At 45.3% G+C, this 21,814-nt stretch overlaps 1 protein-coding gene across 1 annotated transcript in view; it reads right to left on the reverse strand.

Moving 5' to 3' along the window:
- LOC122930815 (trifunctional purine biosynthetic protein adenosine-3-like) overlaps positions 1-15,607 on the reverse strand; it is a 58,617-nt gene extending 43,010 nt beyond the window's left edge. The window contains exons 1-5 of the mRNA XM_044284437.1: positions 15,379-15,607; positions 13,430-13,580; positions 10,133-10,228; positions 3,253-3,427; positions 84-195 (exon numbers count right to left, since the gene is read on the reverse strand). Coding sequence (XP_044140372.1) covers positions 84-195; positions 3,253-3,427; positions 10,133-10,228; positions 13,430-13,574 — 528 coding nt within the window. The 5' untranslated portion in view covers positions 13,575-13,580; positions 15,379-15,607. The remainder of the gene's footprint in view (positions 1-83; positions 196-3,252; positions 3,428-10,132; positions 10,229-13,429; positions 13,581-15,378) is intronic.
- Positions 15,608-21,814: the final 6,207 nt, after the last annotated feature.

Here is a 21,814-nt window from a genome sequence, read left to right on the forward strand (position 1 = left end):
TTTCTTTTTGGGGGGGGGGGGGGGGGGGGGGCGTAAGGGTGCATATAGACAGAACAAAATCTAAAATCTGGACTGTAACAAACCTGCATGATTTCATTCACTGCTTTACAAGCCTCCTCCTTGCTGCCGGCCACAACCACTCCCTTTCCAGCAGCGAGGCCGCTCGCTTTTACTACCAGGGCACGGAAATCAGCACTAAGTAAAAAAAAAAAAAATGCATTGTGAGACCCTGATTAACCAAAGTCTATAAAAGTGTCTAAAATTAACTTAAACTGACGGAAAAAAAAAAAAACACAAAAAAAAAAAAACACAAACACACACTACAACAACTCTGCTCTTTATATAAAACATTGAGGCATACAGTATATAGCTGGGATCCCCACTGCCCCTATGGGAGCCTGACTGCAGCTCTGTGTGCAGGAGGCCTTCAAACAGTGGTCTGCTCCTGTTTAGGCTCCACCCTTTTCTCACATCTCAATGAATTCATTTTTCTTATAGGAGAGATATTGACTTTCCTCTATTATTCCTTCTAGAAGTTATGGACGAATTGCCAGATCAGTGTTAACAGTTGGGGGGGGGGGGGGGGGGGCGGGGGGTCCCTGCTGGGATCGACCGATATAGATTTTTTAGAGCCGAGACCGATAATCTGTGAACTTTCAGGCCGAAAGCCGATAATTTATACCGATATTCTGTGCATTTTCATTTTTGAAAAAAAATAAAAATTCCTACACAAATCTGCTGAAAATTAACATGTTTATTGTTAACGTCGAATATAGGAAATGTCGCACTAAAATGAGATGGGGATCCAATGGCTATCCTTCAGAATTCAACTAGTGAATACCTCTGTTTGATATCTGAATTAACCATTATATCCTCAACTATACACATTGGGATCTTATTTATTAATTTATTTAAATATATATATTGCTGAATTTAATCCTGTTTTATTGCTTTTTTATCGCTGTTCTATTTTACTATTTATATCATCGCTAGTACCAAATTTTTTATCTGCTCTCTTTTACTGTATTGCCGATATTATATTGTGTTTTTATTGTGCTTTTATTGTGTTTTTGCTGCTATAAGTAATTAAAGATCCCTATACTTTCAGTGAGTGCCCCACTTCTATTCTTTATTAATTTATTGTTAACGTGTTGCTTTTTTTTTTGCAAATCTTTATTTTTCATTTGTACTTAATATTTTGGGGTTTGTGTTTTTTTTTTTTTACTAACTTTTAGCCCCCTTAGGGGCTAGAACCCTTGTCCTATTCACCCTAATAGAGCTCTATCAGGGTGAATAGGACTTCACACTCTCCCTGCTGCCCTGTGCATAGTGCACACGGCAGCAGGGAGCTTACCATGGCAGCCAGAGCTTCAGTAGCGTCCTGGCTGCCATGGTAACCGATCGAAGTCCCAGGATTACACTGCTGGGGCTCCAATCGGAACTGCCACTGCACCACCAATGAGGAGGGGAGAGGGGGCCCTGTTGCTACTGCCACCAATGATTAATACTGGGGGGGGGGTTGGGTGGGGGGCACTGTGCCACCAATGATTAATACTGAGGGGGTTGGGTGGGGGGGGCACACTGCGCCACCAATGTCTTTAATACTGGGGTTGGGGGGGGGGCGCGGCACTGCACCACCAATGTCTTTAATACTGGGGTTGGGGGGGGGGCGCACCAATGAAGATAACTCTCCCATTAATTCATATACAGGAGGCGGGTGCTGCCACCTGAGGGGTTAAATACCGCAGATCGCAGCTACCGCTCTTAGAGGTCAGGAGCCGGCTATGTGATTCTGCAGCCAGCTCCCGCCTCCTGTTGAATTTGAATGAATGAGTCAGTCAACATCATTGGTGGCGCAGTGACCACAGCCCCTCCCCTCCTCTTGTCCTCTCTCCTCTCTCATTGGTGGCAGCAGCGGCACGGGGGGGGGGGGGGACACTGCTTCCTTCTCCCCTGTCCTGCTGAGGGAACACGGATCGGGACGAGAGCAGCGCGATCCTTGTTCCCGATTCGTTATCGGTATATCGGCAAAATAGATGCCGATAACTATCAAAATCCTGAATATCAGCCGATAATATGGGTAAAACCGATAATCGGTCGATCCCTGCACAGTCTGACACTGGCAGCATCCACTATTAACACCCACCTGGACCTTCATTGCAGACTGCTTGTAATTTATTCATAACTTTTAGCAGTAATAATAAAGGAATAGTAGGACATTTCATTTTCATGAAACAGATGACAGGTTTTTAAGAACAAGTAAAAGATGGATGGAGCCATTAGCAAACCTGTCTGATTACATGTTCTCTTTAAAAGGTGTGCCCCTTGGGGAGGGGGAGTTTTCAAGAGTCTGTAGTCTCGATGCGGTCATGGACTTCTAGGGGAGAATGTTGTGGGCGTGCTCTGTGACCTATGCAGAGGTCATTGTGCAGGGAGGAGAGGAAGTAAGCTGTGCCCAACATGTATGGTGAATGTGGTCTCCTGTATTACCGATACAGAAGTGCTATTTTTCATTGTAATCCTCCCTTTGTGGATAAGGAGATGACTGCTGACTAGGGATGAGCGAACCTCAAGTTTTCAGGATCGGGTTCAGCGTTCAGGGCACTGAAGGAATTCCATTATCACGGAATATATAACGGAATTCTATGACTGAATGCAAAACTGAAGTCTTTAAGAGGCCTTCCGTTTTTCATTCTATCATAACAGACGTCCATGGGCAGCAGAACGGATCCATCTGTTAACGGAACAGAACCAGATGGATCCGTTATGCTGCCGATAGACTTCTATGATGACGGACTGCCTCTTAAAAGGCAATTTCCCATCTTCAAGGTAATTCCCATCTTGGACATCGGGGGCACATCTCTAGGATATGCCCCTAATGTTTGATAGGTGTGGGTCCCAACTCTGGGATCCGCACCTGCACTTAGAACGGAGCCCGCAAAGTGCTGGAGGACGCGCTACATGCGCAGACACTCTCCGTTCACTTCTATTGGAGTCCCGAAAAATCGCTGGCCGGCTGTTTTTGGAAGTCACATTGAAATGAATAGGAAGTGCACCGCGCAAGGGCAGCCACTGCTCCGCTCACATCTACGGGGCTCACAGAAATACAGCTATTCTCGGCTCTCCCATAGAAATTAATGGAGGATGGCTGCGCATGCGCAGTGCGGCTCTGTTCTAAAGATAGGTAAGGGTCCCCCTAGCGATATGCTCCCAATGTCCCTTTTGATATAATTAGCGATTAGAGTGGGCTACCTGTTTACAAAGTCACAGGCTTCCTTCGGGTCGGTGAAGGATTTGTACTTGGCGGTAGGAATGCCATGCCGGATCATAAAATCCTTGGAAAAACTTTTACTGGCCTCCAGCTGAGCGGCCTTTGCGGTGGGTCCAAAACATCTCACTCCGGCTGCCGTCAAATCATCAACTAGACCTGAAACGAAAGAGAAATCTACTCAGCGTCTATAAGAAACCTGTCTGATGCCCACAGCAACCAATCACAGGGCAGTTTACATTCTGAATTCTGCCTTTAAAAAAAAAAGCTGAGCTGTGATTGGTTGCTATGGGCAATTGTTACCAACCTAAACGTCTGACTTCAGCAAGTGGCATTTATCATGTAGAGAAAGTTAATACAAGACACTTACTAATGTATTCGGATTGTCCATATTGCCTCCGTTGCTGGCTGGATTCATTTTTCCATCACATGGTGCCATATGAGCAATTACTAAACTGGCATCACATTCAAATTAACTGATAAATAAATAATAAATAAATAACACCAAACAAAAAACTGTGGTATAAAATTGGCCGTGGTCCTTTATTAAGGGTTACATAAATAATACTGCTGATAATAATAATAACCATCAATAATTAAATAACCAAACAATAAATACTCATTAAATCTTCATTAAATTCCAGAATTGTCCCCCCAGCAAAGCTGGGTGACTAACCCCCCTCTAATTCGGGACCACGACTTTAAATGGGGAGGGTGGGCGGGACGACGTCCTCTTCTTACCAGGCTCCGCGGCGACAAGCCCCGGACCTGCTGCGCTCCTCATTAAATAGTTGAATTTCCCGCCCTAAACCTCCATCCACCAATCAGCAAGTGGCAGAAAACAGGTACCTCTACAACAGGTAGGCAACCAGGTACCAATCAGAATCCTCCAATAAATTCACCTCAGAATGCTGAAAAAGAACACATATTAACCCAGAGAAAAGGGCGGGAAAAAAGGGGGGAAAATTGGATGATTAAGAAACCACTACCCCCAATATGCTCAATGCCACCATGGTGGGCATTCCGTATACCCTTCATGCCCACTATCATGGTGCCATATGAGCAATTACTAAACTGGCATCACATTCAAATTAACTGATAAATAAATAATAAATAAATAACACCAAACAAAAAACTGTGGTATAAAATTGGCCGTGGTCCTTTATTAAGGGTTACATAAATAATACTGCTGATAATAATAATAACCATCAATAATTAAATAACCAAACAATAAATACTCATTAAATCTTCATTAAATTCCAGAATTGTCCCCCCAGCAAAGCTGGGTGACTAACCCACCAGACATGAGGGTATTAACCCACATGTCCCCCCCTAAAAACCACGGCCTTCTCAATCATGTCCTGCAAACCCGAATTAAATATATCAAGACCTATTTCTGACAGATGAACCAAATCATTCCGATAAAGACCTACAATAAAACCCTCTAGTTCAGTGTGTCTTAAGGACCACCCCCCCCAATTTAGGAAGATATTTCTCTAGGCTCCTATTGATTCTTTTCCTAATTTTCTCCATAAAACCGAGCTGCTCACCCTTCCAAATCAACCTTGGGATAATTTCAGAGAAAATCAGTGTAACATGCGGAAGTAATGATTTAATATGATCGAGATCACATTTCATCTGATCCAATAAATCTAACGTTCTAATTCTTCCTAAATCATTACCACCAGCATGGATTATTAGAACATCCGGTCGTGGCAATGACCTTAACTCACCTTTTAAAATCGGAATGATTTGGTACCATTTTAAACCCCGAAAACCTAACCAGAAAATAGAAACAAACAAAGAACCCATATAACTCTCTTTAGAATAATTACGCTCCGCAGCCCTTCTTTCTGCCCAGAACACGAAAGAATGACCCAGAATCCATACGATCATTTGTTCTGTACCTGAAAAAGATTTAATAAAATTAAAGTACCAGATTAGGTCTAACATATAACTTATATCTATTAGAATCCCAGCGACCAATTTTTTTAATTATCGCCTCATTTAATCCCAGGCCAGCGGCAACTGTTGCAGCCCCAATTCGGAAAGAATGAGACGAATAATTCTCATTAGATAAATCCAATAATGCTAAACATTTTCTAAGAATTGCATTGAATTGATATATTGTCAACACAGAACCATCTTCATGAATTAAAAAAGCACCGCCTCTCTGAGGCCTGACATCAAAAAATTCTCTAACTGTTTCAACTGGGCATAACGGTGACTCTACTAACCTTGCCAACTTAATCTCTCTCCCTTTCGCCAGCTGATCCGTTTTTGATTTTTTGATGAAAATTACGACTGAATTATTATATAAATTAATATCCTCAACCTCTAATGGTGACAATGACTTCCTATTTGCCGCAGCTAGTTCTCCTATCCGAAATGCCCCAAAAAATGATAACACAAATGATACTTTAAAAAGCATAGCTTCAAATTTTGAATAAGTGCACCCCTTCAATACTGATACTAGAGAACCAAGCAATTCAAATGTGATTGGTCGTCTAACATCGGCACTATTTAGGGACCTCCTGACCCCTTTCAAGAATTGTTTTACCACAAATTGATTCGAAAATGACTGACAACCTGCTAATTTAAAAAAGAACGAAACACCTGCAACTGTCAAATGCAACACAGAATAACCAAAACCTTCTTCTAATAAGGAGCAAAGAAATTGAAAAAATACATCTAACTCAAACAAAAAACATGAAACATTCCTAACTGAGCAAAATTGATACCACCTCCTCCAAGCCAAAGAGTATCCTTCCCATGTCCGAGGCGCTAATGACTTCTGAATGAACTTGCTGATTATATCCGGATAAGCTCCCAAACCCGATCCGGGCACGGAATTCCCACCTTCTCTGCTTGCGGCACTAGATGAAAAAATCTTTCCCACTGTGCGCGGGAAAGTGAATCAGCTATCTTATTTTCTTTACTAGGAATATATTTAGCTTTCAGCCAAACGTTCAACTCTAAACAAATATGAACTAAAACACGCAACAATCTAATAACAACTTCTGAATGAGACGACAAACAATTAATTGCAAATAACACCCCTTTATTATCAGAAAATATTAGTACTCTCCTATTCTTAAAAACATCACCCCAAATGACTAGCGCCACAACAATAGGAAATAACTCTAACAACACCAAATTCTTATTCAAACCTAACTCAACCCACCACTCCGGCCATGGTTCAGCAGACCACTGACCATTTAAAAATGCACCATAACCCCATGACCCTGAAGCATCAGTAAACAAACCTATAGATCCTGCCTCCTGAAATTCTGCTTGCCAAGCACAACAACCATTAAAATGGGTTAAGAAATCCTCCCATACTCCCAGATCGTCCCTGAGAACCCTTGTAATCCTAATATGCGCGTAGGGGGATTTCAAACCCTTAGTTGACATATATAATCTTCTGGAAAAAACACGACCTACTGGGATGACCCTAGACGCAAAAGCTAATACTCCCAACAAACTCTGCACTTCCTTCAACTGCGCCTTTTTTACCGAAACTATTTTCTTGATCAATAATAACGCCTTTTCTACCTTAACCATAGGAAGCCTAACTTCCATATTCACTGAATCGATTACAATACCTAAAAATTCAATCACTTGACAAGGCCCAACTAACTTCTCCTGTGCTAATGGGATATTAAAATACTGACAGATCCGGATAAAGCCATCTAATAAACGTGAACACTCATTAAAAGAACCTACAAACAGAAAATCATCTAAATAATGTAACACATTAACAGAACCCAACTCTTTAATAACAACCCAATTCAAAAAGGAAGAAAACGATTCAAAATAAAAACACGACCAAGAAAATCCCATTGGCAAACACTTATCAAAGAAAAATTGCCCGTTGAACTGAAAACCTAAAGAATTAAAGCCTACAGGATCTATTGGTAACAAACGAAACGCTGCCTTAATATCCGCTTTTGCCATAAAACACCCTTTCCCTGCCGAACGGACTAAAGAAACCGCGTCATCAAAGGATGAATAAGTTACTGACGCAATCTCTTTATCCAACGAATCATTGAGAGACTCTTTGGCAGGGTATGACAAATGATGAATTAATCTAAATTCATTAGGATCCTTCTTTGGAACAATCCCCAAAGGAGATACCCTAAAATTAGGAAAAGGTGGAGAAACAAAAGGACCCGCTATCCTACCTTCCTTTAACTCTTTAACAATCTTACTTTCTACAACATCTAAGTGCTTATTAACTGATGGCAAATTATCATACACTAAACAACCTTTACCTGTAAATTTCGGAACGTAAAAACCATTAATAAAACCTTTAAGAATTAACTCCGCCTTCAGACGGTCTGGAAACAAATCTAACCATGGCTGCATTCTTACCCAATTCACTGGCGTCTGAGCTTTTTGAAAAATCTCTATTGGATTGAGTCTGTAAAACGGCTTGGTTTGATCTTTTAAAGCACCGAAAAAGGGGGTGCGCACCTGAACAAAATGAGCACTCATGTCGGTATCTGCAATTGCTCAGCCATCTACACGCCGACTCATTATAGGCGAAACAAAAACCTTTCTTGCTAACCGTACCAGACGCCACTGAATTAAACGGCCTAGTTTGAAAACCGCTTTTCTGCGGTAACATCAAACTAAGCCACAGTCCCACATCCTTTGAGCCCCACTCCATACCATTATGCACTGCTAATTTTTGCCGAAAAGTTTCATCATATGTAAACCAAGCGAGGCCACCGAAATTACGGTAAGCCTCCAGGATAGAATCCATATGCTGAAACAAACCAACACTGCTCTGAGGATGCTTTGCACAATAAACTGAAGCATAAATAAAGAAGAAGGACTGCAACCAATTATTAAAGGATCTTGGCGCAACCCTTCTTCTATCCTCATCTTTTTCAAAACCTTTTTTCTCAACCTTAAAGGACTCTTTGGCGGAAGGGAGTAACGATAAAATATCGATATAATCCCTTCTCCAAATTTTTTCCTTTTACAGTTGGGATAAATGAAACCCCAAAGGAGACCCGTCACACGTTAAGGCCTCCTTCAAGCAAGTTTCACTTATACCCGCACCACTATCTACAACTACCGCATTTACTGATTTATTAACACTTATATTATCAGCACCTGCATCAGCTGGAATATCCCTCCACACTGCTGCAGGCTGATCTACTGACACAGGCACACTAGCTGTAGCCCACTCAGAAAATAATTTAGCTAAACTATTCAATAACTTATTCTCATTTGTCCCTATGTTGGTAGGCAAAGCAAAGCTCTGCCTACATATCTCCTCACCAGTCTCCGGTACCGGATCCATGCTGTGCGCGCTGGAGGCCGGCTGCGGCGCTCGACTCAAAACCCCAGGCTGCGATACCGCACACCTGGAGGAGGAGCGCACACTGCCACCTTTCTTGTTCTTTCCTTCAGACGGTGAGTACGCCCTCCTCGGCCTCTTGGTCCTCTTTGACATCCGGACTTCAGCGCTGTGGGGAGCGCTTCTTGATGACCTCGCCGTCGCATCTTCCGTGACGTCACTACGCCGAGCGACGTCACTTACTCCCGCCTCCTCCTCTTCAGCTGACAGGCCGTCAGCCAAGCACCGCTGAAGCCACGCCTCTCCTCCTCTTGACTCGGCGCGCTGTATCAGCCTCTTCAGCAGCTCCTCCATTAAACCGGTAAGACTTGTCCGCTGCCTTTAATATTCAGCCACCCAGGCCAGTCCACTCTTCCTCCGCCTGAAGTTGCTGAACCTCCGGAACTCAGCGCCGCTAAAGCCTTTGCCGTCGCGCTGCTGCTCACTCGCCCCTCTTCACAGCCGCCGCTTCTTCACAGCCGCCGCTTCTTCACAGCTGCCGCTCCACTTCTGCCTAGTAATGCCGGCACAGCTTAATAGCTCTTTTGCAGCTTATGCCGGCAATTCACTAGGGCTTCCGACGACGTCCTCTTCTTACCAGGCTCCGCGGCGACAAGCCCCGGACCTGCTGCGCTCTTCATTAAATAGTTGAATTTCCCGCCCTAAACCTCCATCCACCAATCAGCAAGTGGCAGAAAACAGGTACCTCTACAACAGGTAGGCAACCAGGTACCAATCAGAATCCTCCAATAAATTCACCTCAGAATGCTGAAAAAGAACACATATTAAACCAGAGAAAAGGGCGGGAAAAAAGGGGGAAATTGTAATGATTAAGAAACCACTACCCCCAATATGCTCAATGCCACCATGGTGGGCATTCCGTATACCCTTCATGCCCACTATCATTATACACTGATCATTTCCATGGTTACAGACCACCCTGCAATCCATCAGTGGTGGTCGTGCTTGCACACTATAGTAAAAAGAGCCAGCCTCTCTGGTGGCTGGAACTGTGGGAGTGCTCATAGGCTTGTGCTGTTTCTTATAGTGCAAGCACGACCACTGTTTCTGGATTGCAGGGTGGTCGTAACTATGGAAACGAGCAAAAATGAATGAAGCCAGCAAAGGAGGCAATATGGATAATAATACATTAGTAAGTGCCTTGTATTAACATTCTCTACATGATAAATGCCATTTGCTGAAGTGACACAACCCCTTTAAGTATGTCACCTCTGCTTTGTTTCGGCAGCCATTCTGGAAGGAAGTGCGGCCATACTGGTTGTCATCTTTGAACCTGCGTCTCAGAACATTTTGACAGATTGAGCGTTTACCAAAATTTTCTAGTGACAGATTCAAAGGTGACAACCAATACATCTGCACTTCCTGTAGTCACTCCTGCAAAATGGCCGCCACTACAAAATACAACTCGACGATCTCCTTTGAAAGTCAAAGAATTGTACATGTTGGTTTTTTACCACTTTAAGATTTATTCCTTGAGGTGTTCATGTCATTACCTGCCGCCAGAGGAGCTTCTGGGCCGACCACCACAAGGGAGATGCTGTTGCTTTGGCAAAATTTGATGAGTTGGTTGTGATCAGTGGTAGGGACGTCTGCCAGAGAAGAAAAGAGGCAGATCAATGACCAGAAATAAGGGTCCTCTTACACAGCCCACCCAAGAACAGGTGCTCATTCAAACAGCCTCTGTCAGCATGATCAACCCTATAAAACCAGGCCTATTGCAGGCAAGATTGATCAAGCTGATTAAAGGGGGTGTCTGGGTTCAGAGCTGAACCCGTACATATGCCCATTTTCACCCAGGCAGCCCCCTGATATGAGCATCAGAGTGTTTAATGCTCCAATGCTCTCCCTTGCCCTGCGCTGTGTCGCGCAGGCCAAGGGCAATTTGTTTATATTTTTTTTTACACTGCTAGGAGGAGGCTTCCATCTAGCAGTGTTTCCAGTGACGTCACTGGCTCTGATGGGCGGACTTTACTGCTGCCCTAGGCGTTTTACAGTGACGTCACTGGGCTCACTGCTAGGCGGAAGCCTCCACCTAGCTTTACCCATGGAGAAACCGGTATGTCACCGGATATACAAAAGAAGCGATTCAGTGAAAACCGCTCTGAACCCGGAGAACCCCTTTAAATAAATACTTTAATTATCTTTGTACGTAGCAGCGTTGACAGGATATGACTCATTTGGCATTATTAGGCCTCTTTCAGACGGGCGTTGCGGGAAAATGTGGGTGCGTTGCGGGAACACCCGCAATTTTTCTGCGCGAGTGCAAAACATTGTAATGCGTTTTGCACTCACGTGAGAAAAATCGCGCATGTTTGGTACCCAAACCCGAACTTCTTCACATAAGTTCGGGTCTGGGATCGGTGTTCTGTAGATTGTATTATTTTCCCTTATAACATGGTTATAAGGGAAAATAATAGCATTCTGAATACAGAATGCATAGTACAATAGGGCTGGAGGGGTTAAAAAAAAATAAAAAAAAATTTAACTCACCTTAGTCCACTTGATCGCGTAGCCCGGCATCTCTTCTGTCTCCTTTGCTGAACAGGACCTGTGGTGAGCATTCATTTCAGGAACAGGACCTGTGGTGACGTCACTCCGGTCATCACATGATCCATCACCATGGTAAAAGATCATGTGACAGAACATGTGATGACCAGAGTGACGTCACCACAGGTCCTGTTCAGCAAAGGAGACAGACGAGATGCCGGGCAGTGCGATCAAGTGGACTAAGGTGAGTTAAAAAAAAATAATATGTAACCCCTCCAGCGCTATTTTACTATGCATTCTATATTCAGAATGCTATTATTTTCCCTTATAACCATGTTATAAGGGAAAATAATAATGATCGGGTCTTCATTCCAAACGACTTCTAGAAACCGTGCGTGAAAATTGCACCGCATCTGCACTTGCTTGCGATTTTCACGCAACCCCATTAATTTCTATGGGGCCTGCGTTACGTGAAAAACGCACAAAATAGAGCATGCTGCGATTTTCACGCAACTCATAAGTGATGCGTGAAAATCACTGCTCGTGTGAACAGCCCCATAGAAATGAATGGGTCGGTATTCAGTGCGGGTGCAATGCGTTCAACTCACGCATCGCATCCGCGCGGAATACTCGCCCGTGTGAAAGGGGCCTTAGTGGTTCCACACCTCACCAATGACCATTTATTACTTCACCAACTTTTTTTTATTTATTTTATTTTTTGAAGGGGCGCAAGTCGTTTCTACATAAGGACGATATTTGGAGTGTCTGAATACAGGCCTGGACGACATGTCAAGCCCTGTCAATCGAAGAGTAGGGGGCGTGCACATAGAAGGTGGTCATTAGAATGGCGGTGCTCCAATCCCTCACAACAACAAGCAAAAACACAGATAAACCTCCGTCCGCTCCTACGTGTTATTACGAGATTTATCATTTCTAGCCTGGAATAGTCAGCCCTGCACTGTAAAACCTCTAGACCCACATACACATTAGAACATTATTTACCGAACCAGTCAACTTCATTCGGGTCGGCATACTAATATGTATGAGGGGCTTTTCCCTGGCAAACTGTCTGGGGGGGGGCAGAGAAAGAATGATTGGGCAAGATACTCTGCATCATGGCAACTGAGCATGCATTCCTCCCTCTGACGCATACAACACATATGCAGAGTGCAGTTAAATCTGAGACCAGTGCACATTGTTTCAAAGCGCATGCGCTGAAGGTGACTTGTGATGATGCACCCAGCCTGTGGGACATCAGTGGAGCCAGGAGAGGGGCAGCTTCTCTCCCATGACGCCTGCCTCTTTTTCTGTGCTAAGACAAAAGGACATCATTATGAAGGCATCACCCTGCCGGATAACCTATCGGTGACAGTTTGGGGGGGGATAAATCCTGATGACAGGTTCCCTTTAAATATCCTTCAGAGGGTCACAGAGCAATTACACCATGCCATGACTTTAATGGTTCCCACTGGGGAGGGGGGGGGGGGGGGATTTTTAATGATTTGCTTTCTTACATAAATTTACACTGATGCAGCATGACAAATTCCAGGAAGCCATAATTCTCAGATCATCATCCATGTGATCCACACGAGGAGGGAAGGATGGAGACCAAGTAATTGCGCACACACACACACACACATCACAATGCAGAAGACGGGCTCAATGGAAGTCTACGAGCCCATCTCGATTCAGTCTTCTGGAGCGAAGAGAGAGAGGGTGGTATGTGCCCTTTTCTCCCCTCGTTCAAGCAATTGGTGGGGGTCTCAGCAGTTTTACCAAAACTTAGCAACCCCTTAACAGTAGCGATGCACTTTCATAGCGAAATATCAAAACAGTGGGGGTCTGAGCGCTGAGACCCCCAGTGATCTATAGAACAAGAGGAGAGAAGCTCGCTTATCGAGACAGACCCATAGACTTTCTATTGAGTTCTTATCGCTTCCTGTCCGGCAGTGAGGAGAGAGAGAACGTTAAGCAAATGGTCCTCTCCCCTCGTTTTAGTGATCGGCGGGGGTCTCAGAGCTCAGATATGTACTGAAAGTACAGTGCCATGTTATGGTTTGACAGTAGGTCTCCCTTATGTCAGCTGGTCTGAATGCCCTGCTTCCCGCCACTAGGAGGAGCTCACTGCATACAGATTTCTACAGTTCCCACTGAGTTCCAGGGAGTAGGAGGCTTACGACTCCTGTCTCCATGGGAGTCCAGTCCTTGGTTCTGAAGATTTACTAGGGTTATCAGTCATCACCAGCGCCCAGGCGAACTTTTAGCATTGGAATAACACTGTAAAATATGTTTACATTTCTTACCAGAATTTGAGATCTTCCCATTGTTGGCAGTGCCAGCATTTCCAGGGGCAACAAGAACTTGCTTGACGTGGGTAGACTGTGCCAGTTTCCAGGCTAAAGCGTGTTCTCTGGCGCCGCTACCAATCACAAGAACCGTTTCAGCCATGTCTGCCTTAAAAATGTAAAAAATAAATAAATACTTTAATGAAAAGCAGAGGAGTCATACGGAAGACCGCGATAGGTGGACAATAAGCGAACGTACTTGATCTGGAAATACATGGTATTGAGGGCAACCCGTGGACATCCCCCACGATCCATTGTCAGATGGGACTAAGCGCCCCTGCCTCAAAGGGATGGGAACGTCACCCTGCTTACTTCATGATAAGGAACGAAAAACCACCTGTAACCATAGGGCTCCATCCACCAGACCACCAATGAAGAATCTGTGATGTGAGCAGAACCTCTGGTAAGCTGGCTATACGCAAAAACGCTCCTATGACTATTCCTTCCGACACCCCTTCCCCATACACTTTGACAGCCAAGCATGCATGTCTTCTCCATAGAAAGAGTAGAAGAATTTTCTGCCAGACGACACTGCTGGTGGCTAAGAACAAAAGGATTGGGCATGTTGAAATCCAACAGCCTGATCCTTCTTTTAATTACCCCCTCCAACATTTGCCAGATCAGATGGTCTGGTGGACCTACCATTCTTTATCCAATCCTTGTCCCGACCGCTACACTCCAGTCTTGTGTCCCAGGGGGCCACATGGCCCTCCCTTTGTTCCCCAGCTGGGATCACCCCCAAACCTGTCAATTACAGCACGCTCTCTCGGGCCATACACAAAGAAGCGCCCCATGCGCATGGATGACGTGCCATGCGATCATGTCATCCATGCGCCTGGGGCGCCCTGACGTCACTCTGAAGTGCCCCGGGAGCCGCACGGACGGTAAGTATGCTGCTCCCCCGGTCCCCTTTACCATGGCTGCCAGGACTTTAGCGTCCCGGCAGCCATGGTAACCATTCAGAAAAAGCTAAACGTCGGATCCGGCAATGCGCCGAAACGACGTTTAGCTTAAGGCCGGATCCGGATCAATGCCTTTCAATGGGCATTAATTCCGGATCCGGCCTTGCGGCAAGTCTTCAGGATTTTTGGCCGGAGCAAAAAGCGCAGCATGCTGCGGTATTTTCTCCAGCCAAAAAACCTTCCGGTCTGGAACTGAAGACATCCTGATGCATCCTGAACGGATTTCTCTTCATTCAGAATGCATTAGAAAAAAAATGATCAGGATTCTTCCGGCATAGAGCCCCGACGACGGAACTCTATGCCGGAAGAAAAGAACGCAGGTGTGAAAGAGCCCTAACTATGGTGTGAACACGGTTTGAAGGTGATGAAATCCAGCTCACAGCCAAGCTTCCACACAACCGCCTAGCGGGACAACTAATGCAATGTGAATAAAGCAAGACTGTAAGCCACAGCCATATCAGACCGTGTGATGGAGGCCACCAGGTGCGAAAGAATGTTTAGATGCCAGGTAGAGGCACATTCAATACATATAAAACTAAATCACAGAAATATAGTGGCAAATATGGGGGAACTGCTCAAACCCCAAACACTGTAGCGTGTTTCTCATTGGGGGAGCAGTCCCACCGCATGTGGACCGCAGCAAACGACCATCCCCAGCAAAAAATGCGTAGAATGGAGGATGCCGGCGCGGTCCACATGCACCACAAAGGCATCCTACACAAAACGGAGCATTGTGCGGATGAAAATATAATTATATAAATCACAGAAAAAAATGCACCAAACGGATATGCCACTGACTATACTAGCTAGTCATACAAGCAGATCTTAAAAGCTGAGACTTTTGCCAATATATTCCTGTCAGGAGCACATCGGAGCCCATCGTGCACCACGTCACGGTGTCTCAGCATGGCAAGGGTTCTCTCGTACACAGCCATGCAGTCTTACCTCCCAGCTCTGTATACAGCAGCCCCACGTGTGTGACCAGAAGTGGCTGCACTGGCGACTTATACACTGCTGCACTAGCTCCTGGTGGAGATGTCCGCCGCTTCATGAACCAGTCGTTTTTCTTTTGAATCGATTCTTTTCACTGAACTTGAGGAATTCATCCGTTTGAAGCAGCTCAGTCAGTGTGAGGTAGCAGAGAGTCCAGCAGCAGGTCTTGTGTAAAGCCAGGCTTCTGCCAGCCCCTCCCCCAATCAGATCTGTGAAGCACAAGCTCTGAGTCACACACAGTCCACCGAGTCTAAGGCTACACCACGGCGACGAGTGTCGCACGACACATAGGGCACAACTACACTGCAACATTTGTCGCACAACAATTTTTATGATAGTCTATGGTGTCACACTGCGATGCGACAGTCGCAGAAAAAAAAACATTTCGAATGGATTTTTTGTGACTGTCACAGCATGTCGCAGTGCGACACCATAGACCAGTGTTTCCCAACCAGTTTGCCTCCAGCTGTTGCAAAACTACAACTCCCAGCATGCCCGGACAGTCTTTGGTTGTGCGGGCATGCTGGGAGTTGTAGTTTTGCAACAGCTGGAGGCACACAGGTTGGGAAACACTGCCATAGACTATCATTATAAAAATTGTCGTGCGACAAAAGTCGTCGCATAGACCTAGCCTAAGAATCTAATAAGTCTACTAGTTAAAGGGGTATTCCCATCTGAAAGATGACATTTTACAAGTTTACACCGGTGCCATACATCATTTTTGTAAATAGCTTCTATTTTTTATAATGCACCCATTTAGAGAAATACGCTTCCCTCTCACCCCATTGTTGAAATTTGGCAACCCATAGATACAGCCACCGCTCCACAGCCGCATCAATGGGCCCCACTTGCGCAGACCGCTCTCCCTTTTCACCCAGGCAGCCGGCGATTCAGACGAGTACACGCACGCTGCCGCGCATATCGTCTTTCCTCACTGCCGTCTTGAGCACCACTGCCGTCTTGTGTCATATTGTGTCAGAGAAAACGGATCCGTCCCCATTGACTTACATTGTGTGTCAGAACGGATCCATTTGGCTCAGTTTCGTCAGACGGACACCAAAACACTGCAGGCAGCGTTTTGGTGTCCGTCTCCAAAGCGGAACGGAGACGGGACGGAGGCAAACTGATGCATTCTTTGCGGATCCTTATCCATTCAGAATGCATTAGAATGCAAACTGATCCGTTTTGGACCGCTTGTGAGAGCCGTTCAAGGAAAGCCAAAACGCCAGTGTGAAAGTAGACTTAGGTGTAGGCACAACTGTAGTAGAGCTATAATGGAAACAAATCTGCATCAGTGCTGGTCGGTGGGGGGTGGTAATATTATAGGGGAGGCAAAAGCACAGATCATTTGGCTACTGGCTAGCATGCTTTTGTGCTGATGTATAGTAGCGAATTATTGTTTTTCTGCTCAGAATGGGTTTTGTGTGTAAAACTGTATTAGAATGCAGGACAGCCACATGTTACTGTCTTCGCTCACTTCCCACGGCTCTCTGAGTGATGGTTCCCCAGCAGGGGGAGGGGCCTCACAGACACTGCAGGCTGCCAGACTGATGACTGATACTATCCACATGAACGAGCACGCAAGGACTGAGTTCTCAGTGTGATGTCATAAGGAGGCGTGGCCGGCCTTCACTCTAACTGCCTAGGCCCGCCCAGCCTTAGAAGCAGGAAACCAGGAAGTGACCAGCAGAGCTGGCAGCAGGTGAGGAGGAAATAGCAGGCGAGTCATCAGATAAGTTACGGAGTTTGGCCTCTTGCACACGACCCTATGGCTTTTTCAGTATTTTGCAGTCCGCAAAAAACACAGATCACGTCCATCCCGTATTTTGAGGAACGGAACAGCTGGCCCCTGATAGAACAGTACTATCCTTGTCCGTTATGCGGACAATAATAGGACATGTTCTATCTTTGAACGGAACGGAAATACGGAAACGGAAGGCATACGGAGTACTTTCCGTTTTTTCTGCGGACCCATTAAAAAGGTTCTGTATACGGAACGCAAAAAACGGAACGTAAACGGAACAATACACTGAGGCCTCTTTCACAAGACCGTATGGTTTTTTCAGTGTTTTGTGGTCCGTTTTTCACGGATTCGCTGTTCCGTTTTTTGTTTCCGTCTCTGCTCCGTTTTTCCGTATGGCGTATACAGTAATTACACAGAAAAAAATTGGGCTTGACATAAAATTTTCAATAGATGGTTCTGCAAAAACAGAACGGATACGGAAGACATACGGATCTTTGTGTTCCGATAAGCAGCACCTCTACAGTGGGGAAGATAATTACACCTTTACACACAGGGTTTTAAAGAATAAACCATTTTTAATAGAATATTATCAAACTTTTAACATTGGCTGATTTGATAGAATGGCTTGTGACAGCTCTGAGCACTGTGATCAATGTTCCCCAGGAGCTGCCTGACGGCCTTCTCTGAATCAGTCTTCTGATTCGGATCTTCTATGAAGGACCAGACGGCTCCTGAGCTTCAGTTCACTTGCTTGTCAGCCGACTCAGCAAGTGAATCGAAGATTTGATTCATGAATCGGTTCTTTTGAATGAACTGATTCATTAAAAAGATTCGAACTTCCCATCTCTAGCTCCTGGCGCTCCGCCACACTGCCCTCTGCTGGCCGGATGTATATTACACAGTGTCACCCGTGATAAAGGCTATTTTCACACTTGCGGCAGAGTGATCTGGCAAGCAGTTCTGTCGCCGAAACTGCCTGCCGGATCCAGCAAAATGTATGCCAACTGATGGCATTTGTAAGACTGATCAGGATCCTGATCAGTCTTAGGCCCCCTGCACACGATCAGGATTGCGTGCGGATTTTCCGCGCGGATTTGCGTGCGGAAAATCCGCACCGTAGGTCATGTACATTGTATTCTATGAGAATTTGAAATTCTCAATGCACACGATGCGTATTTTTTCCGCGCAGATTTTGACCTGCGGTGCGGATTTTAAAATCCGCGACATGTCAATAAATTTTTTTTTTCCTGACCGGATTTTCTTAAGTCACTTAGTGAAATCCGCATGCGGAAAATCCGCACCGAATCCGCACCAAATCCGCACGCAAATCCGCACCAATTATTGCGGATTGACCGCACGGATTTGCCTGTGAACACCTGCGGATTTCAGTGCGGATTCTCCGCACATGAATCCTGAACGTGTGCATGTAGCCTTAAAGGGAACCTGTCACCGGTATTTTGTGTATAGAGCTGGCGACATGGGTTGCTAGATGGCCGCTAGCACATCTGCAATACCCAGTCCCCATAGCTCTGTGTGCTTTTATTCTGTAAAAAAAAACCGATTTGATACATATGCAAATTAACCTGAGATGAGTCCTGTCACTGACTCATCTCTGGGACAGGACTCATCTCAGGTTAATTTGCATATGTATAAAATCGTTCGTTTTTACACAATAAAAGCACACAGAGCTATGGGGACTGGGTATTGCGGATGTGCTAGCGGCCATCTAGCAGCCCCTGTCCTCAGCTCTATACACAAAATCCCGGTGACAGGTTCCCTTTAAAAATGCCTGATCAGTCAGAAAAATGCATTGAAATGCCGGATCCGTCTTTCCAGTGTCATCTGGCAAAACGGATCCGGCATTTATTTTTTTCACCTTTTTTTGGGTCTGCCCATGCGTGGACCGGAAGGACGGATCCGGCATTCCGGTATTTTGAATGTCGTATCCGGCACTAATACATTCTTATGGCATTCAGGCAAGTCTTCAGTTTTTTTGGCCGGAGATAAAACCGTAGCATGCTGCGGTTTTATCTTTTGCCTGATCAGTCAAAATGACTGAACAGAAGACATCCTGAACGGATTAATCTCCATTCAGAATGCATGGGGATATGCCTGATCAGTACTTTTCCGGTATTGAGCCCTTTTGACGGAACTCAGTGCCGGAAAAGAAAAACGCAAGTGTGAAAGTACCCTTACTACAGGGCAGCGCGGCGCTGCCATCCCTGGGCTCTGACGTGTGTCAATGTGGCGACCTACTCTGCAGAAGCTTGCACAGGACAGCAGCAGCCGCACACTTACCGCCCGGAAGTACAGCAGTACCAACCCACGTGTTCTGCACAGGAGGACCTGCAAAACACAGCAAAGCCGTGCGGGCACGGGAGCTTCTAGCGCCACCTGCTGCTCGGAAGACTGAACAGGCAGAACGTTTTAGACACTTGGATAGGATCCATCATGCTTTGGAGGGAGTGTCTTTTATTTTATTTTTTTATAATAATTGCTACTTGGATGTCCTTGTTTTACAACCGGTCACTTTCTTGAGGTTCACACCGAGACGTTTTTGATGAGTCTCTGTAGCCCAAAAAAAAAAAGGCAGCATACTCTTTGTGCCAGCGTGCTACCCTCTCCTCAGCCCAATTCACGCCTTCTGGATTTGATGAGGATTCCAATGGTAAAAATCCAGTGAATGCGGTTTTCGCAAACTTGTTCACTTGCACTGGAAAAAAAGTGTGCGGAAATTGGATGTTTGTGAACAAACTCATCGGGTGCGTGCGAGTGGACTTACCGTGTATACACACCTTTAAGGGTCTGGCAAAAAAAGTTGCACAGCATTTTTTATAATGATGCTTCATCCGAAGTCGAGATTGGTCTCCGTACAGTATTAGAATGTATGGGCTCCAATGAGCTGAAGTTAGTTATTCTCGAAGTTGCACGTGACTTAGTTTAATAACTTTTAAAGTGGAAAACCACTTTAAAACTTGAAACCGAACTCTGCTTCAGTTCAGACTAGTACCTCATCCCAACTCCGAAATTCATAACAGTATGTATCCATTTCCTCCTCGGCAGCACCTAGGATTTAGGGTACTTTCACACTAGCGGCAGGCTGTTCCGGCGCGTAAGCAGCCTGTCGGATCCGTCCTGCCACTGGTTCACGTGTGCCCCCGGACTGCCGCACTTTTAGTCTGGCTGCCTCTCGCCATGCCGCCGCCGTAACTCCGCCCCCGCCCCCATTATAGTCAATGAGGACGGAGCAGCAGTCCGGGGGCACACGTGAATCAGCGGCAGGTTGGACCTGACAGGCTGCTCACCTGCCAGAGTCCCCTGCCGCTAGTGTTAAACTAGCCTTAGGCCTCTTGCACACGAATATTGTGTGCCCGTGGCCTTTTGCGGCCCGTGTGCACTCCGCACCCATTCACTTGAATGTGTCTGCAATAGTGATGGACGAACATCGGCCGGGACGATTCGCGAACGCGCATTCGTGATCAAATTTTCGCGAACCACGCGTTTGCATCGCGCCCATTGACTTGAATAGCAGGCGAACCTGAAATACCTTCAGGTCATATTTGCCGCCACCAAATACAAACTATGAGTGCACAAATAGTCCCACAACATGGACAGTGATATACCAGAGGGGCATCATTGGCAAAAATTCCCACAAAAAATATGTATTTTAATCAGGGGCCATTTTTATGCGTCTTAAAGGGAAATTCTCAAAAATGTGCCCTGCTGGAGCCTAGATAAATTGTATTTCCTATCGGTTTGATGTATACAAATGTGCAGCACTCCACGTTTTTGTATCCTGCAGAGTCGATTTAAAAAAATGCATACGTTAACGTAAAAAATAATTCTACCATGGTGAACGGACGCCACTGTGCGGCATCAGTCTGAGGCATCTGTTAACGCATACATTTTTGGTATACATTAGATGGATGGCACAAATAGGATGTGAACCCAGCCCTAGTGTCAGAATAAGCCCCAGTACACAGCGGAGCAGCGTGGCGGAGAGGGGAGGCCGCCATGTACTGACAGAACGCTACCTGGTCCTGGTGGTCAGGGGTGAGGACTGTGCTTCCCAAGGATCATTTTCTACTGGGAAACACAGGGCACAGTATAATACACTAGAATATATACAGGTCCTTCTCAAAAAATTAGCATATTGTGATAAAGTTCATTATTTTCTGTAATGTACTGATAAACATTAGACTTTCATATATTTTAGATTCATTACACACCAACTGAAGTAGTTCAAGTCTTTTATTGTTTTAATATTGATGATTTTGGCATACAGCTCATGAAAACCCAAAATTCCTATCTCAAAAAATTAGCATATCATGAAAAGGTTCTCTAAACGAGCTATTAACCTAATCATCTGAATCAACTAATTAACTCTAAACACCTGCAAAAGATTCCTGAGGCTTTTAAAAACTCCCAGCCTGGTTCATTACTCAAAACCGCAATCATGGGTAAGACTGCCGACCTGACTGCTGTCCAGAAGGCCATCATTGACAGCCTCAAGCAAGAGGGTAAGACATAGAAAGAAATTTCTGAACTAATAGGCTGTTCCCAGAGTGCTGTATCAAGGCACCTCAGTGGGAAGTCTCTGGGAAGGAAAGTGTGGCAGAAAACGCTGCACAACGAGAAGAGGTG

Source organism: Bufo gargarizans, chromosome 3 (assembly GCF_014858855.1).
Source record: "Bufo gargarizans isolate SCDJY-AF-19 chromosome 3, ASM1485885v1, whole genome shotgun sequence".
NCBI classification, from domain to species: Eukaryota; Metazoa; Chordata; class Amphibia; order Anura; family Bufonidae; genus Bufo; species Bufo gargarizans.